General features: G+C 42.5%; 1 protein-coding gene across 1 annotated transcript in view; it reads right to left on the bottom strand.

Moving 5' to 3' along the window:
* DHX15 (DEAH-box helicase 15) overlaps nt 1–9,643 on the bottom strand; it is a 48,302-nt gene extending 38,659 nt beyond the window's left edge. The window contains exons 1-2 of the mRNA XM_005142881.3: nt 9,439–9,643; nt 1,107–1,455 (exon numbers count right to left, since the gene is read on the bottom strand). Of these exons, the coding sequence (XP_005142938.1) occupies nt 1,107–1,455; nt 9,439–9,506 (417 nt within the window). The 5' untranslated portion in view covers nt 9,507–9,643. The remainder of the gene's footprint in view (nt 1–1,106; nt 1,456–9,438) is intronic.
* Nucleotides 9,644–12,151: the final 2,508 nt, after the last annotated feature.

The following is a 12,151-nucleotide window of genomic DNA, read 5'->3' on the forward strand; positions in this document are numbered from 1 at the left end:
TTTTCTGAAGAATTCTATAAAATCCACATCTCAACTTATACATGATAAAAGCAGCAATGCATACCGTGTCATAAGGTACCTTCTGAGCAAGACACTGGTTCCTAAAATTTTCAGCAAGGGCATATAATTTCAAACATTTCAGACACAGCTGTAAAAGGTATCCAGTGTACTACCATGTCCTTCAGATTTTCAACGTTCAAATTTATTTTATGACTAAGATTTATTTCTACAAGACTTATGATAAGTTAGTTATAACCTGTTTCATAAAGACTAAAATACCCTTCAGCTTTTATTTTCTGCCTGGATAAAAGGAATTTATTAAGACACAGAACAATGAACTCTCTTACATCACTTTTCCATACAGAGAAAGGACAGGCTGAAGTTTTCAGCAAGTTTGTTCAGTTATAAATACACAGTGGTGTTTGTCTTAGGTCCTCCCTGTTTACTGGTCACCAAAATTCTTCTAAGGTTTAAGGAGGCTTTACAGATCCACTACTACTATTTTCAGTGCCAAGGAAGACTTTTAAAGCCATGAATCTACAAAAAAAGAAACTGATTTTCAACTGCGGCACCAGAAAGCTGTATGACCTCCGAGAAGTTTCAGTACCACAAAAACACAAGCCTCTTCCTCTCAAGTTTCAGTATTACCAAAACACATTACCTTATTAAATCATTCCAGAATTGTATCCAACATTTTAAGTCCCTTTAAGTTCTTACCTTTAGCAGTAAGTTTCAAACACTAACAAGTCCCTACCTCTGCAATATTTTTCCTACTTTCCAGCCACTATGTACACAAACAGCTAAATACACTATTTGGAACCATCACTTCAGTATGTGGATTAGTACATTTCTGTCTGGCCATTAAGACCTCTTTACCTTCATTTATCAAAAAGTTAAGTACCAATCATAAAACTTAACAGAAGCAGCGACACTTTTATATCCATTGAGCAAATAAAAAATAAAAAAAATCAACTTAGTCTTGCTCGCATTTTGTGCGCTGTTCTTAGACAATAAAGTTCAAGAAACCAAAGCAAGTTTTACACACCCCTACCTACCAACAGTCTCAACTTTTAGAAAACTGCAGTATCACACAGACAAGAACTCACCTGTGTTGTTTTACCAGACCCAGTCTCTCCAACTAGCACAAATGACTGATGTCTAATCAAAATATCTGTAAATCTTTCTTTATATTCCCAAACAGGAAGTTGTAGCCTTTTCTTCAGGATGTCATAGTATCGTGGAGTATGTGGTAGATTTGTGAAAGGGTTAATACTGTGGGGAATCATTGCTGGCTTTATGGTTTGTAACCCAGAAGCTGCATAATAGGTAGAGTTAGACGAAGGTCGCAAATCTTTTTCCTTGTCTCTTTCTCTGTCACGATCTCTATCTCTGTCACGATCCCTGTCACGATCTTTAGAACGGTCATCGCGGTCCCTGTCCCGGTCACGATCTTTCCTAAAATGAGTTAAGAGACAGCAGAAAATGAGACTCTTGAATATTTCAATGCAAAGCGAGAATTTAAATACAACACAACTCTAAAGATACCTAATACAAAGTGGATATAAACCAAATCTTTTAAAAAGCCTTGGAAACAGCTACCTGGAAAGATAAACAACAAAGAGTAACAGTATATGATGCATACCAAATGTTAAATGTGTAGTTACACTCACTGTACATATAAGCACTACCACAGCTCCTCTCATTACAAGCAGGACTGGAGAAAGCTACCTCATGAAGACAACATCATCTTGACCCTCTTCATTTAATGAGTATAAAGAATCAGCTGTACCTTCTAGACTTTTCTCATTGTTCTTCTCATCTCTACTTGCTGCTGATGCAGAAAAGAGAACATCAAATAGCCTTCCTGCCTATCTAGCTGAGAATGCTAATCCACAAAAAACAACTCAATATCACAAGTGAGCCTGAAGTTTGATTTTAACATCCTACACCTACTTTGTAGCTTTTTTTTAATTCAAACTTTTCCATATAATTCTGAGTCAATCAACTTCGATATACAGGATCCACAGTCTGAAACTTTGATGTAAAACCAGCCACTATTCTTCACACAATCATTTAGCTTGGAAAAGACCTGTAAGACCAAGTCCAGCCATTAACCTAACACTACACCAAGCTGTACCATCTTCTCAAGTATCACCTCCTACCACACACTTAAAACAACCAGTACTCACAGATTCCCATTTATTCTAAATACTGTAAAAAAAGGAAGCTGAATGCACTTGCAAAAGAAACACAGTATTATTTTCACAGTAGCTATCCACTCAAATTCATATTTCTGGCTTTGATCTTAGTGGCAGTTAACCTATTTTGCAAATCCACATATTTGTCCTTGCACATGATCTCTTCCTACAAACATCAAAACACTTGCAGAGGACATGAATCTGTTGGAGCAAACCCAGAGGAAGGTCACAAAAGTGCTCAGAGGGCTGGAGCACCTCTCTGAGGACAGGCTGGGAGTTGGGCTTCTTCAGCCTGGAGAAGAAAAGGCTCCAAGGAGACCTTAGAGCAGCCTTTCAGTACCAACAGAGGCTGATGAGAAGGCTGGAGAGGAACTTATTACATGGGCATGTAGTGACAGGACATGGAGGAATGGCTTCAACCTGACAGGGCAGATTTAGATACAAGGAAGAAATTTGTACTATGAGGATGCTGAAAACACTGGAACCTTTCCTGGAGGTTGCTCACAGAAGCTGTGGCTGCCCCACCCCTGGCAATGTTCAAGGCCAAGTTGGATGGGACTTTGAGTGACCTCGTCTAGAGGAAGGTATTGCCCATAGCAGGGGTGCCTCAAACTAGATGACCTTTAAGGTCCCTTCTATGATTCTATGACATCCTGTTTGGCCAGAGAACTACAGCTATGTGCTACTAATTAAAATTCTAAACTTACACTAACCCTGCATTTTGTAGTAACACCTGCTTTACAAAAACACCTCATCACTTTTTGAACCAGTCAGGAAATTAGTGGCATCTTTGCCTGCAAAAATGAGGATATTTTCAGCTTCTTTTATGCATTATGTTAACTGATATCCTATCAAAAAGAACAAAGTTAACGCCAGCTTTATAATAAATGCACGTATGAACATTTTCAGGAACAGCCATTAAGGGAAACCAAAGCCTTCCCCTCTTTACCAGCTCTAAGGCATGCCTAAAAGAATTAGAACATTGCTAAAACCAACACCCCTGATCAACATTTGTCTCCAAAGCTTATTTTTTAACATGCAGCTGGTATTCAAACATAACTGGTGAAGTAATAAGCTAATTCCTACCTACAAATAAGATGAAGTAACAAAGATTATATCAGTAAAGATTCTGTAAATGTTAAGTTGGAACATGCCGCATGTTGGAAACAACCAGCACTCTCATGACTCATGTATAAATGAATGAAATCCATGTACGATGTATTTTTTCCCCTTCAATCACAGAACCCTAGAATAGTTAGGGTTGGAAAGGACCTTAAGATCATTTAGTTCCAACCCCCCTGCCATGGGCAGGGACACCTCACACTAAACCATATCACTCAAGGCTTCATCCAACCTGGCCTTGAACACTGTCAGGGATGGAGCATTCACAACCACCCTGGGCAACCCATTCCAGTACCTCACCACCCTTACAGTAAAGAACTTCTTCCTTATATCCAATCTAAACCTCTGCTGTTTTAAGTTTCAACCCGTTACCCCTTGTCCTATCACTACAGTCCCTAATGAAGAGTCCCTCCACAGCATCCTTATAAGCTCCCCTTCAGATACTGGAAGGCTGCTATGAGGTCTCCACACAGCCTTCTCTTCCTCAGGCTCAACAGCCCCAGCTTTCTCAGCCTGTCTTCATACAGGAGGTACTCCAGTCCTCTGATGACCCTCACGGCACTTTTCTGGACTTGCTCCAACAGCCCCATGTTCTTCTTATGTTGAGGACACCAGAACTGCACACAATACTCCAAGTGAGGTCTCACAAGAGCAGAGTAGAAGGGCAGGTTCACCTCCTTCGACCTGCTGGTCACGATTCTTTTGATGCAGCCCAGGATACAGTTGGCTTTCTGGGCAGCGAGCACACACTGAAGCCAGCTCATGTTAAGTGTCTCATCAACCATCAGCCCTAAGACCTTCTCCACAGGCCTTCTCCCCCCAGCCTGTAGGTGTGTCTGGGATTGCCCCAACCCAGGTGTAGGACATTGCACCTGGCTTGGTTGAACTTCATGAGGTTGGCACTGGCCCATCTCACAAACGTGTCAACGTCCCTCTGGATGGCATCCCTTCCTTCCAGTGTGTATTCAACAGAACCAGAGAGCTTGATTCAACATACTATAACTTCAGAAGCTTCAGCAACAAGGTGTTTTGGTTTTTTTTTTCATAAGACTTCTTTTAACACTGACCCATTGAAAATTAAGTACAAAACATACTTTTTACTGTCACTTACCTAACACATTTGTATATAGATTTATATATCTGGACCTATATCTATATATATAGATATCTATCTATATTTGTATATAGATGTATATATCTGGACACTGAATTGTCTAAAAAACTAAGGCCCTTTCAAATCATTAACTTGAATCTAAGATACCATAGCTTCAACACAACTTCTAACATGGTCAAATACTGTACAAGCTAGGAATCTGTTCTTAATGCAGAATGCCAGGCAAATATTTCAGAACCCAATAGGGTCATATTCTCTGGTACAGAAAAGTCACCCGTGTTAAAACTGAACGTAGTAGGCTCTGTTATGCTACTCTTAATGTTGTAAGAGTCTAATAGCATGTACCAGGAATAAAGCTGTGGACTTGTGGTTAATGAGCTATTAAGAACCAGTTTAGGTATTTGCAGGTACTGGGATGAACAACCGCATGGACAGGCAGTAACATTAACAAGTAAATAAAGGTATAAAGCAATTTAAGAATTGTATAGCCAGGGTAAAATACAACAACCTGGTAACAGCACACACTTCACTCAAAAGAAGAGTAAGACATGCTACTAATGCAGGGCAGGGACTGGTTTGTGTTTCGGTAGGGTTTTGTGTGTGTGCACACTTGCTTCTGAAGGATTTTTATTCTTCAAAACACACAAACAAACTATTCCACAACTACTTACTTCAACAGTAAGTCTGGTGTCAGAAGATTCTAAATCACAAATTATGAAGTGTATATACAGGTATGCTTCAGCCTCACATAAACCAGTGCTACTGCTAAGATGAACAGATCCACACTGCTGCCAATCCTTCCCATGTGTTGTCTAAGAATTTAAAAGGCCTTGTGAAGAACAAGCCCTCCCTAGACCCCCTCCACCAACATTAGCTCTCGTCCAGATCAGTCTTCCAGATACTCGCAGCACAAGGGAGAGGGCAGCACTGCCTTCTTCCGCGATGGTGGCAGTTTGTGTGGGCTTAAAGCATAGATAAAAATACAACCTCAAGGACAAGATAGTGGATTAAATGGACTACAAATATGATCCAGAATGGAAAGTCCTGTTAATCCCCCATTTCTTCATTGAACTCTTACAGCTGTTTAATTGTACAAATAAGAAAAACCTATCAAGTTCTACCTGTATTTCAGAAGTAAAAACACTGATCTTAGTCAAGAAAGTTATGTTTCATTCCTGTTTTATAAAAAGAGAAGCAGGGACAACCAGATCTCAACACAGAACAGATACAACATTAACCACGTCCCCAAATACTTATCACTTTACAGCAGCATTTCCCCCGCCCCAAAGTTTCCCAGCTCCCATCAGTTACCAAACACATCCAGACTCATCTGGCCAACAAGGGAGAAGACGAATGACAGTTATGCTGTCACATGAATTTACTGAACTCTCTAAAAATGCAACTTGGCAGTTCTTCATTTATGAACTGTCACATTTAAGTTATTTGTCATTACTACATAAAGAAAACTGACCTCAAACATAGAAATGAATAAGGGAATCATAATTTAATATTTGTCTTGTGCCTGAATCTCCTAACAGCTTCCATAACCAGAAAAGGCTGGGGATTGGTTTATTCTGCCCCATTTTTCAACTAGCCTTATCTGCTCTCTGCTTTTACTTATGTCTACACATCTATGATATACACACATATACACACATGCAGATACAAAACAAATGCTGTAGCAATCACTAAAAGGATGAAACACATAAAAACTAAGAAGGCACAAGGTAAAACCACTGATCATCAGAATTAAAGTCTTAAGCACATCTAACAGAACATCAGTGTTTTTTTTCCATTACTAGACATGGCCACCGTTGGTGCAAGAAAAGCCAATGCAGGTAAAGGAGGAATTCTGTTCATACACAGAAAAACAAAGTACAAGTAGTCTGAATGATATATGCCACTAACACAGTAACTGTGATGTTACAACAACCACCAAAGTTCTGCATGTTCTGGGGGAAAAACACAACAAAGCCACCACAGATTCACAGAATGATTTGAGTTGGAAGGGACCTTCAGGATAACCTAGTTCAAACACCCTGCCGTGGGCAAGGACACCTGACATTAGACCATGTTGCTCAAAGCCCTATCCAACTTAGCCTTGAACACTGCCAGGGACAGGGCAGCCACAGCTCCTCTGGGCAGTGTCTCACCTCACTCATAGTAAAGAGCCCCTCATGGCTAATCTAAATCTTACCCCTTCCAGTTTAAAGCCATTCCCCTTTGTCCTATTACTACATGCCTTTGTCAAAAGTCCTTCTTCAGCTTTATGCACTGGGAGGCTGCTCTAAGGTTCTCCTGAAGCTTTCTCTTCCCCAGGGCGAAGAACCCCCATTCCCTCAGCCTGTCCTTCAGAGCAGAGGTGCTCCAGCCCTCTGAGCATCACTGTGGCCCTTCTCTAGGCTCACCCCAACAGATCCACATCAAAAAGGATGTGGGACCCCAAAGCTGAACACAGTACCCCTGGAACAGAGGGGAAGAATAACCTCCCTTGACCTGCTGGTCACACTTCTTTTGATGCAGCCCAGAACACAGTTGACTTTCTGAACTGGAAGTGCACAGCCATAGCTCATGTTAAGCTTCTTATCAACCAACACCCTCAAGTCCTTCTCTTCAGGACTGCTCTCAATTCACTCAGACTTTAAACAGTACAAAAGCAGTTCAAACAAGCACTGTAACCATAAACCTTCCATACAATTCCCAGTTTTCCAAAGAGGTTTTTAATTCATAGTCAATATTTCAGTACTGGAAGAAAGCAGATGTCATGCTGATGCTTAAGGTTATGCCAACAATTACAAGGCTTCTGGCCTGGCATCATTGCCATGTAGAGCTAGCTACACATACCAATACAGGCCTCACTTAAAAAGAAACTAAGAAAATACAGACTAATGTATTCATATTCAGTCAGGTGACCCAGTTTGAATGAAAGACATACTACTCTCCATGTAAAACGAAAGGAGCTAATTCAGTTTAATCCAGCATCCAAGGAACTAAAATAGTTTAATCCAGCCCCAAAACCAAACTGCACAAAGGGCCTCCTGGCACAGAGGAAGACATGCACATACATGCTAATAACAAGAATCTCTCTGTGCAACTTCCTTACAGCCTTCCATAAGCTGTAAAACTGAACCACCCTAAGATAAATCAACAGTGCAACATGACTACGTCTTGTGCTACATGAAATAAGATTCCAAGTAATATTAGAAATAATTTGCTCACTAATTATGCTTATGGTAACTTGTTCTCAGTACTATACCATTTAACATTTTCATTGGCAGAGGAGGGTACAAAGATGGTGCATAAGACCAGCACTTGCATAAGTTTTTACATGCCATTAAGGTCAAAGATTTCTGGTTTAAAAGTGTAACTACTGGTGGGAATTCATTTCAATAGATACAAAATGGTAAGATTATAGATCAGGATGACAGCAATAAGTAAAAACAATTCCAAATAAAACCATATCAAAACTATAAATCCCATCAACACACACACAAACACTGAACTGTGATTATCTATATAGCCAACTATGACAGTTGCTCCACTTTTAAATAACACCCAGTTTGGCCATGACCATTTGAAAATGCTAGAAAAATCTGTGTACAACAAAAGCTGAATACACACAACTTCCCTGCATACACCAAAAAGTTTTTTCAACTTCTGTCAAATTGTGCAAAAATGTATTAAAGGAAATAAATAGCTCAAATACGTGTTTCGAACAACAAAATTACGGAGATCCTCCATATAGGAAATAGATGCTTAATAATAAACATTCAGGTTTGTTTACCAGAGAAAAATACAACAAACTGTAGGGACTAAAAACTGAAGCTATACAAGTTTGCCTTTGAAAAAAAAAACCAGCAAGTTTTGTAAAGACTGTTTACCAGGGTACACCAACTTCTACAGTAGACTTCGAGTCTATTCGAGCAAGCTTTGAGAACAAGATTTTTCTTGGATAAATACTCTAGTACAAAACAATGCTGTTGGACTTCAGAAGTGGATTAATTCACGGAAGTCTTTTGTGCTCCACCAAGAACACACAAAATAAACACAGTATTTGGGTTCCTTGAGAAGTCAGAAAATTAAAGAGCCACCCGTCTCCGCACTGCCTAATTATGCGGGAAGACTCTAAAACAACTGTGTATAAAAGATCAGCAGCAGGGCAGTATCTGTGTTCCTGAGGTTTTAATGAAAATCTGCTCAAGCTTGTACAGCAGCCCCAAAACTTTCACCTTTGCTACTAAACAAATAAATAATATAATTCAACCCCTACCCCAAAACCCATCTCCCCATTAACTGGTTAAATCAACCATAACCCTGCCGGTTACCGAGTGAAAAACGTTAACAAAGGAATAACGTTACTACAAGGGTAGGCGCTAATTATACAGGCGGAACAAACCTCATGCTGACCTCTTGGGCCTCATCTACCAGACCTCTCAAACCAGAGAGGGGAAAACAAAACAAAAAAAAAAAAAAAAAAAAAGGAAGAGAAAGAAATAAAGGATAAAGACGTGAGAAAGCTGCAGACAAAGCCGGGCGCAGGGAGTGGGCAGAGCAGCGCGCCGCCCCCGGCTCCGCCGCGCCGGGAGCCCAGCCCAACCCGCTCCAGTGCCTGGACCAGCGGTTTCTTCCCCTTCCCCCTCTCAGCTCCGCCACATGAGACTCTCCTCGCCCGCTCCCCGCCGCCATCCGTCTCCTCTGCCCCACCGAGGAGGCCGGCCCGACGGAGAGGCCGATCCCCCTCCCAGGCCTAGCGCTCCCGAGACCCGCCGAGGCTCCTGGGCCTGCCCAGACAAGGCGGCGCTGCTGGTGACTCGACGCGAGGCTTCGACCGCTGCAATGCTCTCCTCCCTCCGGCATGGCGGCCGCCCCGCTCCCCGCGGAGACCCTGCCGCACAAGGGGGGGCCAGAGCCAAGGACAGGGAGCGGATTGCGAGGCAGCTGTTCGGATCCCCCCCACACCCACCACAGGCCGCGCTCCCCTCGCTGGGCCGCACCACCCCTTACCCGTCGGTGGAGCGTTTCTTGCTGGAGCTGTAATCGTCACCCAGATCTAGGCGGTGGCGCTTGGACATGGCGGCGGCGAGCAGCCGCTCGATGGGGCAGCTGGAGGGCGGGCAGCCGGTGCGGAGGGACGCGCTCTCCGCTCCGCAAGCAGCAGCGACAGCAGCGGAGCCGCGAGGCCAGGCACAGCGGATAAAATGGCGGCCGGAAGGAAGCGCCGGGGCTGCGCGCGGGATGGGGGCGGGGGGAGGGAGGGAGCTGTGAAGGGGGTGGAGAGCGCGAGAGCTCAACCAGCGGTCGCGCGTCGCTCGCCATGATGGTGGCGCCGAGGCAGTGCGCGGCTGTGCGGTGAGGCCCAGTTAGGCCTGGCTGCTGCCGCTGGCGCCCCACAAGAGTAGAATCATAGAGTCAACCAGGTTGAAAAAGACTTTTAAGATCATCAAGCCCAACCATTTCCCCAGGACTGCCAAGGCCACCACTAAACTGTGTCCCTGGGGGCCTCATCAGCTTTTGAACTCTTCCAGGAACTGTGATTTGACCACTTCCCTGAGAAGCCAATACTAGATCACCCTCCCCATGAAGAAAGCTTTCTTAATATCCAATCTAAACCTGGCACAGCTTGAGACTGTCACCTCTTCTCACTTGTTACTGGGAAGAAGAGGCTGACCTCTACCCCACTGCAACCTCCTTTCAGGCAGTTGAAAAACCCCTTTCCACAGGGGTTCCCCTTTTCCCTCACTGTTAGCCCAGGTACATGTTCGTGGGCATGGGAGTTCCCACAGGAAGTTTAAACCAGAATAACTATCTTGATAAACCTATTTTAGGCTGTGACAGATTTCCCTGGGTATGTAAGCCTTACATGCAGAAAAGGCAATCTTTCAAGAGTCATCTGTAGCAGCAGAAATACTGGATAACCAGGAATGTTAAGGCTACATACAGCCTTTAATTACTCAAATGTCGACAATAAATATTCATGGCAACGTATTTCATGAGGAAAAAATTAACTGTCTTTCAAAGACCCAGAAACATTAGTTTTTGACACTTTCTCTTGTCTACTGTGTCTATGGAAGGTTACCAGGGCAAGGAAAGCTTGCGTTCACAACACAAACTCCAGCAGACCTGGAGTTCTTACTTAGTTCTACTACATTAAAGCCTTCTAAGCATGAGTATGGCGACAATGCCATTTAGTAACACAGTTCCTGCAGTGAAACAAGGCACGAGTTCAAGCGCCATTTCCTCTCGACAGTTAGGTTTTGCTTGAACAGTTACAGCCGAAATTATTTTTCACAATTCCAAGCAGCATACCCAGCAGCAGAAAACTGCAAGTTTAAGCCTGGTCCAGAAGAGTTGGTTCTCAGAGTTGTTTCTTGTTCACCTCTTAAGAAATGGATTAACCATCCACACAAGCAGCATTTATCTTCTAACAGAAGGCACAGGTGAGCAGGAGAAGATGAGGACAGACAGATGAGGAGATGCCTCTAACAACCATGTGTTCAGGTCGGAAAGCACACTTTGTGCTCACCGAGCAGCCATTACTCTCACACAACTTCCGTCAGTGATTTCTGCTCTTTCCCACCACTAAGCCTCAGCAGCTGCTTCCCCTTCTAGTGTAGTTGCTTGGTACCTCAGCACAGCTCATAAAAACCAGTCTTTAGGAGCTCCTGGAAAGGGAAGAGGCACTGCTCGTCATACATGTGACAGCTATTTTGAGACTATCAACTACTGGTTGTTCTGTTCCCTGTTCCTCCTCTCTCTGTTCCCAGCCTGTTTCATGCTCCTTTACCACCAGGGTAGTGATTTAATACCATAGACAGGTAACTTTAAGGCAGAAATTAAAAACATTTCTCTTCATCCAGGTACGTTTGTTGGAAAACATGCACTTTGCAAGGCTTGCTTCTGTCACTCTTTGCAGCCCTGCCAGAGATTATTCAGCTACTTGAGCACTCATTCCCTAAGCATTTTGGTCAAAGGAATCGGGTTAGTTCAGATGTTTTAAATAATATTTTTTTTTGTTAGCTCAATCTTACTGTGAGAGCAAAGGAGCATACCCATAAATGGTTCAGCTAACAAGTATGAAAGTGGTCAGGGGCGATCATCTAGCAGCAGTGACCTGTTCAACAGGTACAGCCAGGTCAGCAAGCAGGTATTTATCCATAGCTTCATGTTCCAAAGATTTTCTGGGATTACATCTGTATAACTACAAAAATATTTCATATATTCATGAAGTTTTGTGTAGACAAGTCCTTAGGTTATGTTTTTTAAAAGAAGAACATTCCTGTCCCTAATTTTAGATAATATAACAAAGTGGCACCCAGACCTCAACTGGAGTTCTAGACACTAGTGTAATAAAAATAATATTTTGCTGTTTAGAGTTATCAACCAAGGTAAATATTCTTGGAAAACTGAATTTTGAGAGTCTCCTGTGAAGCTGGAAGTAAATTTTCAAGCTACATTACAAAAAATGCTGGAATATCTATGTCAGAGGTTGCCAGGGAATAAATGTTACAGCACATCTATCCCAAATATCAAACTTATTTTTTATGATGCTGTGCTATTGTACACAGAGCTGTGTTCCCAGAATGGAGCTGCAGGAAGACTTCCTACATATGTCCCTAAGTGGATTTTAAATTATGTCCCTCTTAAACAAAAACAAATTATTATTGAATTAGAGTGAATAGTACACATTAGGTTCTCAAGAGAGAAAAAAATACTTGCC

The sequence above is a fragment of the Melopsittacus undulatus genome, chromosome 7, assembly GCF_012275295.1.
Source record: "Melopsittacus undulatus isolate bMelUnd1 chromosome 7, bMelUnd1.mat.Z, whole genome shotgun sequence".
NCBI classification, from domain to species: domain Eukaryota; kingdom Metazoa; phylum Chordata; class Aves; order Psittaciformes; family Psittaculidae; genus Melopsittacus; species Melopsittacus undulatus.